We start from the raw sequence: 19,463 nt of genomic DNA, 5'->3' as shown, positions 1-19,463 counted from the left end.
CTTGCCCGATTCCTGGTTAAAGGTGAACACGAACAGGTTCTCTCCCACTTCCTTGCACTCAATGCCCTTGATCGGGCACCACACCCTCCCCAACGACAGCCTGATCGCATCTGGATGGGCCAGCCTATCCGACAAAACCTTCCCCACCGCCTGCGCCGCCACGATCTTCCCCTTCTCCCTCATCGACACCTTGATCTTCACTCCCCTGTGCTCCTCCTCCGACAGCTTCAGGCCCTGCATCAGCCCGGCCACCGCCTCCATCTCTGCCTACTCCTCGCCAGGTGCCGACGATCTAGGGTTTGTGTGTTTTACGATCGCGCGACCCCAGAGCACGCGGAAGGCTTAGAGGTACGTGGACGTGGTTGCGGGTGTTACTCCAGAGCACAATGGCGGCGATCACAGCTCCCGGCGACGAACAGGGCAGCCCGGAGACATCAAAACCCTAATCGCCTCCGAGAATTGCGGAGTACACATAACCGCCACACCTGGGCGAACTTTTTACGGCACCCTTGGCAATAACTGATTGGATTAAGAGTTGGAATGTTTAGTAAACTTATGTAGGCTTTAGTAGGTCTAGCATTTTCAAAATTTTACTACTCGAACTATCCGGTCCTCTTTTCTATTTTCCTGCAATGAGATCTCTGTTGCAAACTCATTCCTACAATAAGATCCTTTTTATAAAATTTGTTCTCTTTCTTTTAAAACAAGACCCTTGTTGCAAAATTTGTTTTCTTTTTTCCCCTAATAATAAAGCGCGCAGCGATTTTGTCGTCCATCACGGCATTTTTGCAAAAACACCCTTCAATTTTCCGGTATTCAACCTATGGTACGTTTTTAAGTGATACAAACACAAAAAACGTTTCGTTTTTGTAGAAATTCCCCTGTAGTTTTCGGAATTCAACCCGCGGTCCATTAAACAAACACATCACGTCAGATCCCCTTCCTCTTCCCCACGCACCTGTAGTTCACGCCCTGCTCCGGCTCCGGCGCGTGGTTCTGGCTGCCCCTCGCGAAGTTGTCGCTCCATGTGGACGTGGATGTCACAACCGTGCTCGACGTCGACCCCGCCGTTGTCGACATGGTGTCGAACCCTCCGTCCGTCGCCGGACACACGAAGGATGGCTTGAACGGCAGCACCGCGGGCGTGGGCATGGAGCGCAGCAGGATCGCGAGATGGCCTGCGCCTTGGGCCGCTCGGCGGGCGTCGGGTGGCTGCATGCCAGGCCCAGCATGAGCAGGCGCTCGGCGTCGTCCTCGTCGAAGGCCCCGTCGAGGCCGGGGTCGATGTAGCCGACGGTGCCGTGCACGCCGCCGCCGGCCTCCTCCATGTAAGAGGTCTAGTCCGTCTCGATGGCGCGGGCTAGGCCGAAGTCGTCGAGGCACGCGGTGGAGGCGGCGTCGAGCATGATGTTGGAGGCCTTGAGGTCGCGGTGCAGCACGCGCTGGTCGAACTGGTCGTGCAGGTAGTGCAGCGCCGACGCCACGCGCTGCACGATGTTGTACCGGAGCTCCCACCCAAGCGCCTGCCCCGGCCGAGACCCCGGCGCCGAGCTGAACACGTGCTGGTCTAGGCTGCCGTTCGACATGTATTCGTACACCAGCAGCAGCTCGCCGTTGTCGTGGCTCCACCCTGCACCCTCCATCCAGCCATGTTAATTACACTACTCTGCATCTCGCACTCGCTATTTTTTTTTTTGTTCTATAGTGAGAATCTTGGACAAGATGTTTTAAATCATCAGATTCTTGTAAGAAAAATGTGCGCTTGTGTCTAATCTAACATGTACGTACATGTACAAAGTTTGGATTACAGCATACGAACGTAATGTTAAAAATGCGACCTTACCCAAGGAATTGATAGATCTTCTTTTTTTCTTTTTTCTTTTTTCTTTTTATATGAACTGAATAAATAGATCATGATGGGCATTGCTTACAATGAGGTGTATCTATGAAATCATCGTGTGTGATAATTGATCAAGAATGTTCTTTTATTGAAAAAAGGGACAATATGATATCTCCCCTAATAATAAAGCGCGCAGCGCTTCTGTCGTCCGTCACGGCATTTTTACAAAAACACCTCTCGATTTTCTGGTATTCAACCAGCGGTACGTTTTTAAGTGATACAAACAAAAAAACGTTTCGTTTTTGTAGAAACGCCCCTGTAGTTTTCGGAATTCAACCCGCAGTCCATTAAACGAACACATCACGTCAGATCCCCTTCCTCTTCCCCACACACGAGCGAGTGCACCGCCGTCGCCGCCGCCACCTTCCTTGCAGAGTCTGCGGCCAAAGGAGGAGGACCTCGAGGCCTTCTACCGCCGCTTTGTAAGGTCAGGATCCGATGGGCGAGGAGGCGATGGGCCGGCGACTGCCCGGCGACGGCGCTTGGAGGCGACGGGCCGGAAACGGACTGGCGACGGCGCGCTGAGGCGGAGAGGGCCGGGCGTGCGAGCATGGACGGGGATGGGGATGGCCGGGGGGCGGCGCGGGAGGCTAGCGGGCGGGGGCGGCGCGACGACGGGGATGGCCGGGCCGGAGCACGGAGAGGCCGGGGACGCAGCAAGGGAAAGAGGAGGCCGGCAGGCTTCACGCGGAGAGAAAGGCGTTCCGTTTTGTCGGATCCAAATACGTTGATACCCCAAGACTCACGAGAGTGTTGATTTTGCAATATCCATTCAACACACCGAGGGAAGCATGGAGCCAGAGGATTGGAATCCGGTGATGGCACCATAGCCACCCATGAAGTGTCATACGCAGACGGCGAGAATTGAGGTTTCACTATGTTTCCGTATTCTAGCATCCTGTTCTTGATATATGTCCAGCATTTAACCAATGACATGAATCTCATGACACGGACTTTAAACAATTAATCGAAACAAGGGTTAGAAGTGATGCTATAGATGTCTTAATTTACATTTAACATTTAATGGTAAAATAAATAGGTTCTGCAACTTTTTCTAGCCCGGTGCAACGCACGGGCATTTGTACTAGTTTTCTATAACAAGACCTTTGTTGCAAAACTCATTCCTGCAAAAAGACCTTGCTCGCGAAATTTATTATAACATCTCGAGCTTCTTTTTTGTAATTCTGCAACAGGACCCTTGTTACAAAATTTACAGCAACATTTCCGGCATCTTATCTATGGTCCTGCAACAAGACCGTGTTGCAATTTTTGCAACAAAGACCATGTTACATAAAATGTCACGACGCCATGCACCAACATCGTTGTTGCCTGAATTGTTGCTGCACGCGATACCGACCTTCGCGACTGACCATGAGGAGGCATCAACCATGGCTATCCACGCCGGTGATCCTCTAGGACATGGGGACGTGCCTCGCATCGGAAAGGGAGAAAGGAGGAGGGAGGAGAAGAGGAGTGGTATGGGTAGAGGAGCAGCAACATTTGGATTGATGCACATTCATGAAAAATTCTGGAGGTAACAGATGAGGTTGGGAGATAAGGCTGCCCGTAATGGGAGTATCATATGTAGTATCATACATGCCAACTAGGCAATTTCGATGAGGTGGCATAGAATTAAATGAAGAAAGAGAGAGTTGAGTATCATATCATGATAACGTATCATATTAAATGATGTGCTACTATGTGTCTTGCATGGTAATAAATGAACTACTCTATGATACTAACATATGATACTATGCATTACGGATGTGGTATCATACACTAGTATCATATGCATGATACTAGTATATGATACTACCCATTACAACCAGCCTAAAGACGTGGATGGGTCTGTTCGTTGAAGATAAGAAGAAAAAGAAGGACGGTGGTGCAGGTCCATGCGGCCACGTGGCACACAGGCTAGGTGGTGGATGGATGTTGTAAATCTTGTTGAGAATTAAACATGTGATCAATTGTATGGGAGGGATGCCTTCCAAGAGGTGTCTGTTGGGGAAAAGGTGTCTCCCCAACACACCCCTTCATCTTGTATATAAGTGGGTCTCCCACATTGCAATGGAACGAGTGAACCATTTGAACTCTTTATTTGTCTCTTTGCATTCATTCTACAATACGTTATCAGCACGTAGTCTCCGCCTAGAGAGCAAACCGGCCAAGAAAACAACGGTCATACCAACGATGATGGGGAAGCACATTTCTGCGTGAGACGAAGCAGCGGTCTAATGTATCACAGTTCTCCGTCTGTCACTCGCGATTGAAGGCCGGAAATAGATGGCGTCCATCCCGATGATGAGGCGTGAGATGCGAATGGCGTTCGCGGCGACAGCAACAGCACGCGATGGCACACGGTTGATCGCGCAGACAGCATGCAGCGGCAATATCATGCAGCATGCATGCATTTGTGTACAGGAGACTAATCATCAAAATATTCATTCCTTTTGTCTTCTTGTGATTAAGAAGGAGAGAGTAAGAAATATCTGATACATTGTGTTTTTCTGCATCTAATTGATTCATTGAATCAGCCACAAAAAGGCCGTCGGCAAGCATGGTTGCATGGCTTTAGCGGTTACTCCTCAAACGAAACTGGTGGCGACGGCCAGTGCGGCAACAATGCCCATGCATGAATCAACTTAGTTGTCTTTTGTGATTATTACCAGACGTTTAATCATGTATCTTATTTATTCATCTAGTGCATGTACTACTCGCCCGTATCGTGCATGTGTACATGAAGATACAGATTGCTACTCCAAGCAGGAATTGGAGGAATTGTTCAACGGCGATGGCATCGATTCCAGTCCTCGCGGTGGAAGCCATCGATACGATCACTGTGGTCTTTGACCGGCGTTGGATCGCAGCACGACAGACGACGACTGAGCACGCGAACGCGCATAACATCGTGTGTCTTGGAAGTCAGCCTTGTCGTATCTCACCCCTCATAGCGATTGAGATATCCGCTCTTCGCGGATTGATGGCTCTTGCAACCACGAATCCGATCTCGGATTCCGACATGCAGAGACACGTAGAGCACCGGCGGCGGTTAGGAGAAAAATTCCGCTCGGGAATTGGTAACCGCACAAGAGGAAGAGAAATCTTATCTCTTTGGTGATCTTGCAAATCACATCTAAGTCCATGTAATTTCTGGATCAGCCCTTTGGCTTATCAAAACTTACGGTTTAGACCTGAAGATTATTGAAATTACAACCAAGCCATCAAGCTTGTTGGACTTAGCAGTTTAGCCCTCGGGCTTGCTGTTTTCAGCACTATAACCATAAGGTTATTGGTATTTGCGTTTTATGCCTAAAGCTTCAGAGCAGATACATATGACATATCCTTGGGTCATGCTGAATTGCATAATAATTGATTATGCATCATTTTACATCATGTAAAATGACCGCTTGAGGCCCCAAGTCCTCATATATATTGCACAAGTATGTTCATACTTGTGTGTTTATTTGTATTATATGAGTAATACTGTTGCAAAGCAATATGTTGTTTCCATTATTCATATAGAATATGAAACTTGCTTGCAAATTTGAAAAACATGAGGCAGTGAAGTGTTTGACACTGCCACGTTATGTCAAATTTACATTTGTCACAAGGGATTGACAAATGAGAGATGCTGCTTAAATGCAGATTACTTAATGTTATTGTGAGGTCTATATTATGTCGCTTCGACATAATGACTACCTTCAATTTTGCACACAACTTATGGATTGCGTTTGTGGCAACGAATTATATTTCGTTCACAACTGTGAGGTCTACACCACCATGTGATGATTACCTTCAATGTGTTTTAAAACATAAGGTTGTGAGAAGCTCCATAAGAATGAGGTCTACACTACTCAGTAGTGATTATCTCCATGTGTTCAAAGCAAAGTGAAGGCATAAAACTTATGACATAATCATTATGAGACCTACACCATTGGTGCCTACCTTCATGATGTTTTTCCAAATACTTATCGATTTCATAGCATTTGTCATTGGTTGTGATTACAGTGTCACATGCTCCATCAGGAGAGGAATCCAAGGCATTAGTGGCGACTATGCTACATATTATGCTATGAAGATAATTATGCAAAATACTTGCATAATTTGGTGATTACCTTCCATGAGTACACAACTTATGAGATGTAGTCGTAGCAACGAATTAAATTTCATGCACAACTGAGAGGTTTATGCCACTTCGTGGTAATTACCTTCATGTGTTTTAAATAACATAAGGTTGTCAAGGCTATGATTGATTGCAACTATCCATAAGAGTGAGACACTACTAGGTGGTTGATTACCTCTATGTGTTTTATGGAAATTAAAGGTTTATCCTTTATGAGATGACTACATTTAATTTGAAGATCTACACCACATAATGGTGATTATCTTCATGTGGAAGGCTTACCCTATGAGTCACTAAGAATCACCATGATAGTGATTGTGCTTAGCCATAGCATTCTCATTGTACTTAATTTACTGAAGGTAAATTAATGCATGAGCATTTCATGCAATATATGACTGACATTTTTTTGAAAGGAAATGCTATGTGATGACATAAGGTGGAAGTAACTATTGAAAATGGGTCATTGACATTAATGATTTTGTCGACCCGTGGCCTTGTCGCCATAGAAATTCCACTTGCAGAGAATGTCATGGCTATTTTATAAATGCCTGAAATGTGCAAATTTGCATTTATGTGATATCGCAATGTCTTGGTTCTCAAACCAACTATTTAATGGATGATGAATATCCATTTGCCCTTTTGGTACCACCTCAAGGAGAGATATGTTCCCATAAGCATCACTCGAATGAGTATTCATTTGTATTAAGGACTTCAAGTCCATTGATGCTTATAATTCTGTTGTCTATAAATCAACACTAAGTTGAGGATATGTGATAAGGAAGTCTCAGATCTTGATCTGATTGTATGTCCTTACTGCACTTTACATTCTCCTACGATGGTAAAAGAAATACCATCTTCATTTCAGGGTAAAAATATGATGAACTTCTTGTGAGGATTCATCTCGTACACCTGAACGGGTGTTATACCATTACCTGAACTTCGTGCTAGTGCTTTTAGTACTAAGAAATATGTGGTTAGAGAACCACGAGGAGTTGAAAGTAAAGTGGAAAAAAGAGACAAGGAGAAATGGAGTGAATATCTCACAAAAGAATGGGTCATTCAAATAGATGATCACAATGACAACTCCCAAGTTTGTCAAAGAGGTGGTTGTACGAAATATCGTAGTAATGATTACCAAACTTTTAAGTTTTTGGTTGAATCATGTCACTGACTTATTGGAGAAGGCGAATGAGTTTAGTGGGATAAGTTTGAAGTTCTACTTCAAATGAACAACCAGAAAATATTCTGGTGCAGTAGAAGGAGAATGCACCACTCTACATTGATGGTATGCTTGTGGAATGACATTCCCAAGATATTTTGGAGATCTTATCTAGTCTCCTAGTTATCCCAAGATATCATTAGCCCATAATTGTACTACTACAGTGGTATAATTTGCAACATCTTGTCCACGAGACATGATAGTTGTAAGGAATTGAGTGTATGAATCATTTCATACTCAATATTGTTGTGTACACAATAATTTTTCCTCCTTTATCAGTTTGTACTCAATATTGTTGCGTACACAATAATTTTTCCTCCTTTATCAGTTTGGTATGAGGACGATTAGAAAAATTATTGTTAATTCTATTGTCCACAACAAAGTTGCAATATTCCCGACAATCGTAAGATTTTATGTGCACTGCATGTGCCATAGAGGAATTAGTTTTAAGGCACTCTCACCTTAAAATTTGAATGAGGCACTCATTATTTTTGAACCAATTCAAGAATGATGCAAAATATTCAACCATTGGTTGGGTTATTTTGGTACTTCATGGTATTCGTAGACACATCTTGAAGATGGTCTTAGGTATGTATCATCCACACAAAACCATGTGTTTACTGAATTAAGTGCTCAAATTGCCGAATTTCGAGCAAATGATCCTACGCATGGAATAATTCCATTGGAATGGAAATGTCATTGAACTTGATTCACGAGAAATCCATGATCATATTGAGTACATTGTGTACCTACCCAAAATGGTGTGGCTAGATCTCTTGTCAAAGAGAGTCAAATTGCATGGCCATTGGTACAGAATTGTGATGATCCAACATTTTGTTGGTGGTAACATGCGGTCTCACACGCCACATATTTGTTCTAAATTAGACCAAATGCATTTAATACCGTATCCCCTTACGGTTTGTACGTGGAAATCAGTGAAGTGTTTCCCATCTGCGATAATTCGGTTGCACGCCGATATCACCACCCCAGCGTACATTACAACCTTCACATATATTTGGGATCTATGTGAGGAATAATTGTGGTATGATTGTTAATCCATCAAATACCTTAACCCTAGCGAGGGAGTTATTTGCAGCTCGTACGCTGATTGCTTTTGCAATAAGGACATTTTCTCGCATTGGGGGAGAAATGAACCACATAGAATGCCAGGAAATGCAAAAGAACTGACATAGACATTTTGTCCACGTACTTGAGAATCTGAACTAGAGATTCAGATTATGAGAATTTGCAACATATTGCAAATAATCTGCCATATACATTTACTGATGATAAAGGTGTCACTGAATTTTCATACCAGAATGAGTGAAGGTACCTAATAACCACTCGTATCCCCAGATGAGAGCAAGAGGGGGAGAATTCTGGTCACATGGGATTAAGTTCTCATATGTTTCCGTGGAAATAGAGGAAATGGTCTCCTCAGTCAGTAAATGTGATCCAACCTCGCGTTGAATGACACCTGAAGGATGCGCGTCATCCATAGCCCAGCACCGATGTGCACCCATTTTTTATGGTGCTGGGACATCGAAACACCTTGACTCCGTATTTGTGGGAAATCATAAGGAGTTAAGAGGCATAACAAGAATCCCACAAATGATATCAATTCAAGAAAATCGTATATTGAAAGTCTACATGTGTCGACATAAATTTCTTCTTGAGAATTGCAGAAATCCTTTTGGGCCCTGAACCAAAATCCATGAAAAGTGTTGTCGACACTTATATTGGTTCAAATGAAAGGAAGCAATTAAGAAGAGTAGAACTCGCTCATCAAAAGAGAGGTGTTTACCATAGTAAAACCTGCTCCTCATAAGTATCTTCCGTAGTGAAGAGAAGTGATTTTTCGTTCAGAAACGAAATAGATGAGGTGGTGAGAAAGCGAGGCTTGTAGCACATGGGTTTCCGCAGAGACACAACATCAGTTATGATGTAGCATACCTTCTAGGTATGAGTGGAATTATGTTTTGTTACTAAATTGGCAGTACATATCCATACAGTTGATGTATGTAATGGCTACATACTCACATGGATCATTCAGTTTGGATATATATATATATTGAAGTCATGAAATGGCTTAATATTCCGAATCCAATGATAAGTCGCAACATGTGTGAAGCTTCAGAAGCCATCCTATGACTCTGAATATGTCGGAGAGTTGTGTGCTACAACCGACTAAGTGAGTTACTCCTTGATAAGGATTACTCTAACACTAATGATTGTTGATGTGTATTCATGAAGATATCCTTAATTGGATCTACATCATGTTATTGATGTGGATGATCTTATTATCAATGTCTATACACGACATATTAGATACATACAATCATTTTGAGACGGATATTTGGGTCAAACCAAATGGTGCTAAGTTTATAGCTTGAGCACATTTCCTCGGGAATAAATGTATGTCAGTCTTCATATATCTAGAAATATTGAAAAAAGTTCAATATGGATATATCTTATTAAAGACACATATGGTCATATTATACCTGGATTGGAGCACTCATATAAATTGCAAAGTAAGTCAGGCCTGACACTATATTTGTTGGCAATCTATTGAGAGTCCATCCCCAGTAAAAGGTATAATGGTTGGTGTAAGGAATATCTTGAGATATGTCCAAGACACAAAAGGTCTTGATTAATTCCATTGAGAAAATCAAGATGGGACCACGGTGTGATATCCTGATAGTGGCTGATAATTTGATCCCAACAATGCCATATCAAAGACTGGATTTAATGAAAGAGTATTCTGAGGGAAGCCTTCAGAATAGACTCTAAATGAGTACTTCATATAATCATTGTGCCATAAATATGTTTGAAACATGACAGGATATACATGTTTTTGCAGAATGACTGGTCACATGTGAGATCATGTGAAGATTCATTGGAATCAATTATCATTATCTAACAAGATAATGTCACTTGTATTGCTTATGGGTTATATTTATCCTCGCAAATTACAAAAATACAAGAGAATAATATGCAAACAAATTATTGTGAGATTCACAATGTCTCTACCAACGTTTATATTCCAGAATCTGGTTCGTGGAATTGGTATGAGGCAACATTGATGTTTGCAAAGTTCACGGGGAGTAAAATCCCAAGCTTAACATGTTGGTGATCTTCAGATCATTCATGTTGTACTCGTTTTCCCTTTATGAATTTTCCATGATGGTTTCTCATATAAGGTTTTAAACGAGGCAATATAAATACAAGTGTGGATGTATGCCATATTGGTTTCTTCTTATCTTTTTCTCACTGGGTTTTAAAGGAGTTTTCGATGGCATTATTATTATAAGGTTTCTCCTCAATTTTTCCCACAGGGTTTTTTGAGGAGTTTTCAGTTTACAATATACAGATGACGAATTGATCAAGGGGGAGTGTTGAGAATTAAACATGTGATCAATTGTATGGGAGAGATGCCTCCCAAGAGGTGTCTGTTGGGGAAAAGGTGTCTCCCCAACACACCACTTCATCTTGTATATAAGTGGGTCTCCCACATTGCAATGAAACGAGTGAATCATTTGAATTCTTTATTTGTCTCTTTGCATTCATTCTACAATAAATCTCTCCACCGAGGGAAATCATTTTTGATTTTCAAAGCATGCATTTGAAAAAAATATACCTACATCATATATATATATATAATGTTAAACGTGTATAAAACATGTTCTATGTGTAAACTACAAATGTACAATGTGCGCTGAAAAATGTAGACATTTGGTTAAAAAAACAAAGAAACCCGAAAAAAATACAGAAAACCAAAAACCAAAAGAAAAACCGATGAAAACCAACACCGAAACACACATAGAAAAAACGGAAAAAAAACATGGAGAAGCTTCTTAATAAAAGTCCGAACCAGTCATTGAAACTTCCTAAAACCGGCTGCCAGAAACAATTACTTGGCCGGGCCCATACGCAGTCACTAGGCGAGACGTACGCTACGCTTGCAGAAAGCTATAAATAGTTCCCGTGAAACGATCGACCTCTCCCGCTCCTGCACATGGGCATTGCACTTATGGGGCTGGCCCAATTGGCTGCTGAAGGTTTCAGTTTCTTATTTTTATCATCTTGACCTATTTGCTTTTCTTTCTTTTAATATTTTTAGTTTTCTAATTTTTCAGACAAATTGTTTGCAACATGTGAAATTGTCATGCTTTCAAAAAAGTTTTCTTTTATTTAAAATTGTAAAATCTTTAGAATTTTAAAAATGCTCACACACGTTGAAAATGTTTCACATATTCAGAAATGTAAAAAATATTTATAGATATATTTACAAAATGTTTATTTTTTACAAAAAATATTCTCAAGTTTACAAAACATTAAATTTATACAAGAACATTGATTTTAGAATCATTAGCTTTCTTTTCTTTTAGAAACATGTTGAAAACCAAATTACCCTAAAAAAAACTCTCACTACAATCCAATTCACTGCAGTTCCACGCCCTTGTGTGTCACCCCTCCTATTTGGCGCTAGGTCTCGATGTAGGCCATTTCAGTCCATGCCACCGGTCGCGACGACGAGAGGACTCCACTAAAGGAAAGAATGACTACTACATCGCCCTTGTGAACTGTGTCCACCAGCACCAGCACCACCAACATCACTGCAACGAGGCTCCGGCTAGCCACAACGCTGCAAGCCACACCATGCATGAAGCATCGCCCAAGATACCCGAAGCGACGCATGCACCATCGCGTGGGCTCAGATTGAGACTGCAACACCATTGCACTGAAATCAACAGATAAAAAGAGAGAGAGGAGGATTAACAAGTTGGTGTGTTCACTCGCGAAAGAAAAAAAAAACAAATTGGTGTGTTTCAATTCGTGTTCCAAACTAAATAAAGCATATGGTGTTGGTCCGCAAAAAGGAAACTATGCATGACCCATGTGCTCACACCAACTAAATAAGGAAAGCAACAAGATTGTTAAAAATCTCAGTTGACAGTCGATGTTACGTTAATGAGATCTTATGAAAGGATCGGTATAATTATTTTAAACTTTTTTACATGTTATCATTTGATTGAGACTTTATTAAATCTAGCCGCACCCAAAAGCAAAAAAAATCGATCGAGAGCAGAGCCGGCAGCCCGTCGCCGCCAATCGCGCTCTTTCGACCTGCTGCGCCGAACCACCGTCGTCGCCTACTGGTCATCCCGCACGCGGTAGACAGAGTCCACGTCTTCCTCCCTGCTCCGGTGGTTCGCACCGCAACTACTCCGAAGTCACGCTCGTACTATAAACCTGCCAGTCCGAGCCTAGCGGCGAGCGTCGGTCGGTTGGCTCCGCCGCACACTCCCTGCCTAACTCTAACAAACCACGTGAATATCTACAACAGTCAACGCGCTTACTGCTGCTTAACCTGACAGCGTAGACCCGTACTAGTACCACTCCGCGCTCCGCCAAACCGATAGCAACTCGCCATTATAAACTGCGCCTTCGCGAATTTCCAGCCACCTACCCGCGCGCACAAGCCGCGAGACACCCAACCCAATTCAACTACGTGCGCGTGCCCGCGCTCCCGCTCCAGCTGCGCCGCCGGCTGCCACGGTCGGCAATGGAGCACTACGAGAGGCTCGAGAAGATCGGCGAGGGCGCCTCGGGCGTCGTCTACAAGGCCCGGGACCGCCGCACCGGCGCCACCGTCGCCGTCAAGCGCCTCCGCGGCGGCGGCTTCGGCGACGACGACGGCAGCCAGCTCTCAGAGGACCTGCTCCGCGAGGCCGCGTGCCTCGAGGCGTGCCGCGGCCACCCGTCCGTCGTCGAGCTGCGTGCCGCGCACCGCGACGGCGCAGGCGGCGCGTTCCTGGTCATGGAGTACGTCGGGCCGAGCGTGGCGCAGGTCATGCGGGAGCGCGGGCGGCCGTTCCCGGAGGCCGACGCGCGCCGGCTCATGCGGCAGCTGCTGGACGGCGCCAGGGCGATGCACGACCTCGGGGTCCTGCACCGCGACCTCAAGCCGGACAACGTCCTCGTCGACGCCCACGGCGACCTCAAGATCTGCGACTTCGGCATGTCGCGCTTCGCCGCCGGCCGTGCCGCGACTAAGCCCTACACGTCGCCCGTGGTCACGCTGTGGTACCGCGCGCCGGAGCTCCTGCTGGGGTCGACGGAGTACGACGCGCGGGTGGACACGTGGGCGCTCGGCTGCATCATGGCCGAGCTCCTCGCCGGCGCGCCGCTGCTGCCGGGGAGGTCCGAGATGGACCAGCTGAACAGGGTGTTCGACACGGTGGGCACGGACGACATGACGGACTGGCCCGGATTCTGCCGCCTCCCGCGCGCCGGCTCGCCGCTCTGCCAGCGCAGCAGGCCGCCCAGCCGGCTCCGGGAGATGTTCCCGTCACTCTCCGCCGCCGGCTTCGACGTGCTCAGCGGGCTGCTGGCCTGCAGGCCGGACAGGAGGCTCAGCGCCGCGGAGGCGCTCCGGCGGCCCTGGTTCACGGACGCCGAGTCGCCCGACGTCGACCAGCCTCGCAGCGCATCATGCGGCGGCCGGTTCACGGTGCGTGTCGGCGGCGCTGCTGACGCGATCGTTGTATAGAAAACTCTAGATTCGCCATGATTCATTGTTCTTTTAATCAGCCGAAGATTCGCTGGAAAAAGGCGACCGAGTGCACAGTTTTGGTGGCGGCTTTGGTGCTCCTCTGCCCTGCGTCGTTGCACTGTCGTCCTCAGTTCCGTTAGGGTTGGTCGGGTAGCTGGTCTGGTGTGGTGAAGTGGCACGAGTTCCTCGAGGGGCCTGCTGATTAGCACATCATTTTTAATCTCCTCTTATATAGTCTTATTTATGCTGTCCTTGCAAGAGATCGCAGAGGCAACTTGTACTGTAAACAAAGCAATGGTGGCAACAGAGCTCTCATCGTGGACGAATCTTCACGTCCGTGAAAACTGTGCTGGTTGTGGTTGCTTGAACTCTGTCCCGATTTGATAAAATGACCAATTTCAGAAGCTGCAAGCTTACGTACTGTGATAGCACACCCTGACCCAGACTGGTAGTTACACCCGAACGCCACGCACGCGTACAGATATACTTGCCGACAAGAATAAATTTTCGGAAACCTAGTATGGCCAGAGCGTCAGGCTCAGAGGCTCAGAGATGGTCCTGCCTGTGGTGTCCAGAGACGTCGGCCGTCGCCCGTCGGTGTGGCCATCAGGACGTCGGCCACGTACGTACGTCTCCCGTCCCGTCCCGGCTGAAGTTGGTCCCATCGCTACGAAAGTGAAGCAGTACTAAACGCCAAGTCCACCGTGTGTGTGTCGACCCCGGCAAAACCACGCACGATTTCCACGGGCCCGGCACGCCGCCTCGTGGATAGATTTTTTGTATTCAGCATTTATCATAACAAATTCCGGAATTGATTTTATTCTAAATAAAAATCAAATCTAACTTTTTTAATGACGTCAATATCGTTGAAGTCTGGTTTTGTTGTATGTTACACACATGCATAATGCCTGATCTGTTGAATCTCTGACGCGGTAAAGGAACAGACACCAGAATCCTGATCTGTGGTATCAAACGCAAGAAACCTTGACGTTTGGTTCCAGCAAATCACACAAATCTTTTTTTATAATATGTGTCACGTTATACAAACGTCAGGATTCTTGGCGTTTGGTTCCAGCAAATCATATTTTTTTTTAATAATATGTGACACGTCATGCAGACGTTAGGATCCTTGGCTTTGATATCAGACGTTAGATCCTTCGCGTCTGGTTCAGGACCAGACGGCCGGGCCCCCGACGTCTGGTACCAAGCCACGTCACAGACTCAACAGGTCAGCCTGTACCAGACGTCAGGGACCTTGACGTCTCACATGCAAACCAGATGTCATGGATGTTGACGTCATCGAAAAAATCAGATTTGATTTATTTTTTAAATTAAGGCCAATTCTAAAACTTTTTACGGCAAAAGGGCAAAAAAAATCCCCACTCGTGGCCTCGTCGACGCCGTCCCGATGCGCAACCCAGTCGGTCTCATAATCACATGATGATGCTTGATTTCGCCGGTCGCCGCTCCACGTAATGTTGTTCCCACACGCAACCGGGCGAGCCGCTCCGTGCGACGGTCGCGGCCACCCTCGTGACATGAAGAACGGCAAGCCCCCGTAACTTGTCCTGCGAAGTGCGAACCCGGGTTGCTCACTGCACGTCTCACGCTCCGTAGAACGAACCCTGCAGCCAATAGCGTAGCCACACAACGATGCATCTAGTACCCCTAAAAATGAAGAAAAAACAGAACCAACTCGCAATCCCAGCCATCTAATCGTATCATCACTTGTCTAAAATCATTGTTAACGAAAAAAGAATCTTCGTTGACACTAACACACACGTCCACTTCGCCAACTGTCCGCCCATCCGCACCACAATTTCCCTCCGCCTCCGCCGCCCTGCCTGACGCCTCCTTCATACCGTCCCCGCTCAGCCCTGCCTGCGCCTGCTTGCCCCGCCCTTCACCCCCCTCCCCTTCACGCCGCCCCGCTCGACCAGCCCGCACGGGTCGTCGCCGTCGGGAGGTGTCCCAGTGCCGCTGCCCTGATCCCCCAACACCTGTTGCTCTGCCCAGTGAGGGAGTTCGGGGTGATCATCACGCCATCAAATACTTGCCCCTCAAGTTGAAAGGGCCAACACAACACTCGTTAAACAGCCTGCGCGAGGACTCGATCGGAAGCTGGGAAGAGCTCGAAGAAGTCTTCCTGTCCAATTTCCAAGGGACCTACGTCCGACCCCCGGATTCCTCCGACCTAAGCAATGTCGTCCAAAAGACGGGCGAGTAAGCCAGAGAGTTCTAGAACCGGTTCTTTACGAAGAAAAACCAATTTGCGGATTGCCCTGACACCTAATCAATAACCTCTTTCACGCAAAACATCTGAGACGAGTGGTTGGCTCGTCGGCTCGGACAGGACAGGCCGAGGACAATGTTCGGCCATACTTCCCTCGTGACCCGCTTTTGCGCGGGCAAAGACAACTAGCTAGCTCGGTCCACTCACAACACGGATGATCGTGGAACCTTCGAAGTTCGAGACGAAAACGACAAGCCGAGGAAAAACAAAAACAAGCGTCGTATCAGCTGGCGATGCCGATGACATGACAGTAAATACTGGGTTTCGTAGTGCCAAACCAGAACAACGGGTTGCCGGTTAGTCCGAACGTTTGAAATCGATATAAAAAAGGCGACTGGATCAATTTTTTATGACCGGTCAATGATTAAACGACCTGCCCGAACATTTGAAACGGGTTTAAGGGTCCGGCCATATATACTCTAAACAAAACAACAAAACTCTCATGGACGAATCTTCACGTCCGTAAAAACTGTCCTGCTTGCTTCAAATCTGTCCCAATTTGATAAAGGGGCCCATTTCTGAAGCCGCAAGCATACACGCTGCGATAGCACACCCAGCTAGACTCGCAGGTAGGTCATCTCCCGCAAATTTGCTCACATCCACGCCGGAACGTTGCCTGCATGCATTTCAAGTCGGATTTATACATAACGAATTAAATGTATGCAAAGCGGCTGATATTTATTAAAAATTAGATAAAAATAACACAAATAATCTATACATAGCATGTAAATAAGTCTAGTATAACATTGTCTTAAATACGATATCCTATAAATTTTTCAACAATGGATTAGGTCATCCCACAAATACTATCCCTTCAGCTTCATTCAACAGTATGTGTACGTAATAGTAGGAGCATCTACAACGAGATTGTCGGGGGGATAACCTTATCTACAGCGAGACTGGTTAGCCGGCTGGGGATCACAAGTCACATCATATCGTAGGTCATGACAAGACCCTACGATTAAAGGTGGCTACGCGTCAGCAAAGGTACTGGATCGGAGTGCACGGCAGATACCAGCGCCGGCCACGCCGCTGACCTCCCCGGCTCTGATCCATCACCCTGCACAATGTCGCTTGTCAAACTCCCACTCCATTACTGCACTCGGTGTGGGAACAGTGGAGGCGGCCGTACTGTCTGCCCATGACGAATCTCGCTGGACGACGCCGGACGTACCATACGTGTCCTGCGTCAACCTTACGCGAGAGCCTCATTGGCTAGCCGACGGGTCCCACAGCCAGACGAGACCTCGCAGCCGGCGGGCCCCTCAAGCGACAAGACAAGACCCCCGTGCCCCCCCCCCCGGCCAGCCGGCGAGGCTGCCATCCGGGTCCCACTCTTGTACCCTTTATCCATATTGTATGCTGGTAGGGTTCGCCTATAAAACCCCCCGGCCTCCCTCTATGCAGAGGGTCGGTCAACATATCCTACACACCAACCACATAGAAGAGGCAGAGTCGAGCCGTCTGCTCCTCCTTCCTCTTCCCTGATACAGCTCCAGGAGCAACTTGTAATCCCATCCATACACTTCATACACTCCGGCAGGACTAGGGGTATTATCTCTACGAAGAGCCCCGAACCTGGGTACATCGTGCGTTCCATGCTTGTACCAACCTCGTCCCCAGCGCCCTCCGGTGTCACTTCGGTTCCTACCATCTTTAGCCTACCCATGGCATATATTGTGAGTATTCACCGACATTTAACAAATATGACCCCTAAACGTTCACGTACGCGCCTGGACAGTGACCGGGCGTGTTGGTTTTGAGCCCCTTTGTCCGTGCAGCCACACTGCTCATTTTTATCCGCATATGTCTGATCACTTGCACGTTATTGGTGGAAAAGAAGAGAGAGAAAGAAAATAATGAATAAGGAAAGAGAAAAGATGGTCCGGGTGGGTTCGCGTCCTACGTAGCGGACTGACCGGGCGTGCCCGGGCGCGTCCGCGAACCCTCATATCGTCCTCGCATTTGAGATGAATATAAGGGGTGCCGGTTAGTCCGGACGTTTAGGAAGGAAGTAAGGGTCCGGCTGGGCCAACTTTTTTGACCGGATACTAACGAGGAGGGCGTTTCGCGCGTTTGAGGGGGGTATTTGGGGTCCGACTATAGATTCTCTAAATAGCTGCCCCTATTTTATGGGGTACATCACGACAATGCGTACGAGCTACACAATATGTAGAACAACATTGAATGAGTGAATGATTCAATCAACAAGTTGAGGAAAAAGAAGCAAAACTTACGATCTTCTTTTCGTCCGCGTGTAATGGACACCTTCCCTCCAGCTGAGCAACGACATGAAAAAACTTGGTGACGATGGTATGGATGAGTAGCACCGATATGATAATGACCTCACATTGTGATCATGGACGATGTGCATGTCGTAAGGCGCAACGTGCTTTCGTGCGTTTTTCACGATTCATGCACCTGCTGCCAGAAGGCCCCCTCAGTTTCTCCCTAAGAAATCCAAGGATACGGCCAAGCACGCATCGCACAATAACTTATCCTCCATGTAGTCGAGTATCCCGCCATCTTTCTTACTTTGTAAAAACGACAGGACATTCAAAATTAAGGTCAATGGCATTTGATCAAAGACCTGCCGGGTGTGATGACCGCCATGGAGGTCGTCGATAGGGTGACAGAGTATACTTGGGTGCAAACGCTCCAAGGTGCACACCATCGTCGTAAAAGACGAGCGTGCATGTCGATGCTGATTGCGAATGTGTGACAATGCATGTGCGACGACGAAGGTGGAGGGTGCGGATACAAAGTAAGGGTGAGAAGTGGCAGAGTGGAAGAAAATGGATCCGAAAGGGCGGATTTAGTAGGCCAGGGGTGTCGGAGTCCAACATGGCTCCTGTCTGGACTCCCGTAAACCCCCTCCCACTTTATCTCCACTTTACGGGAGAAAGTGCGTCCTAACCGTCTAGCAGACCGATACATGACTGTGTTGGATGGCAAAACTCGTCTGGACCATGCAGTTCGAACGTATGCACGCGGTTTGAGGGTCGCTGTTGGAGATGCCCCTAGAGCATCAACACCCGGACGACCCGAACATGCCTCGTACGCCCAAGCGAATGGCTCGGTCAGTGACCGGTCAGAAAAACCGGACCCACATGAGCGCTTGAAACAGACATCAAATGCCCAGGCTAACCGGCACCCGTCATATCCAGCCAAACATGAGGCAAATATCAGGAGGCCCAGACGCGACCGGTCGTGTCCGCTACGACGTACTAATGACCGGGTCCCACACGAAATCGCACGGAAACACAACATTCGGACTGGTGTCTCCTCCGTCGTCGTGTGGCCGCTTTGGCCGACAACATGGTGTTTTAGCCTAGCTATTTAAGCCGATAGCTGACAGTGAAACACTAC

The 19,463-nt window shown here is 46.7% G+C and overlaps 1 protein-coding gene and 1 pseudogene across 1 annotated transcript; one reads left to right on the top strand and one right to left on the bottom strand.

Moving 5' to 3' along the window:
- Positions 1-930: 930 nt before the first annotated feature.
- LOC123401559 lies at positions 931-1,643 on the bottom strand (annotated as a pseudogene).
- Positions 1,644-12,637: 10,994 nt separating this feature from the next.
- LOC123417325 (putative cyclin-dependent kinase F-2) lies at positions 12,638-14,205 on the top strand. The gene has a single exon (XM_045106893.1). The coding sequence runs from the start codon at positions 12,812-12,814 to the stop codon at positions 13,796-13,798; it is 987 nt and encodes a 328-aa protein (XP_044962828.1). The 5' UTR covers positions 12,638-12,811; the 3' UTR covers positions 13,799-14,205.
- The last annotated feature ends 5,258 nt before the right edge of the window (positions 14,206-19,463 follow it).

Source organism: Hordeum vulgare, chromosome 1H (genome assembly GCF_904849725.1).
Source record: "Hordeum vulgare subsp. vulgare chromosome 1H, MorexV3_pseudomolecules_assembly, whole genome shotgun sequence".
Lineage (NCBI taxonomy): Eukaryota > Viridiplantae > Streptophyta > Magnoliopsida > Poales > Poaceae > Hordeum > Hordeum vulgare.
This window is presented reverse-complemented; position numbering and strand designations above follow the sequence as displayed.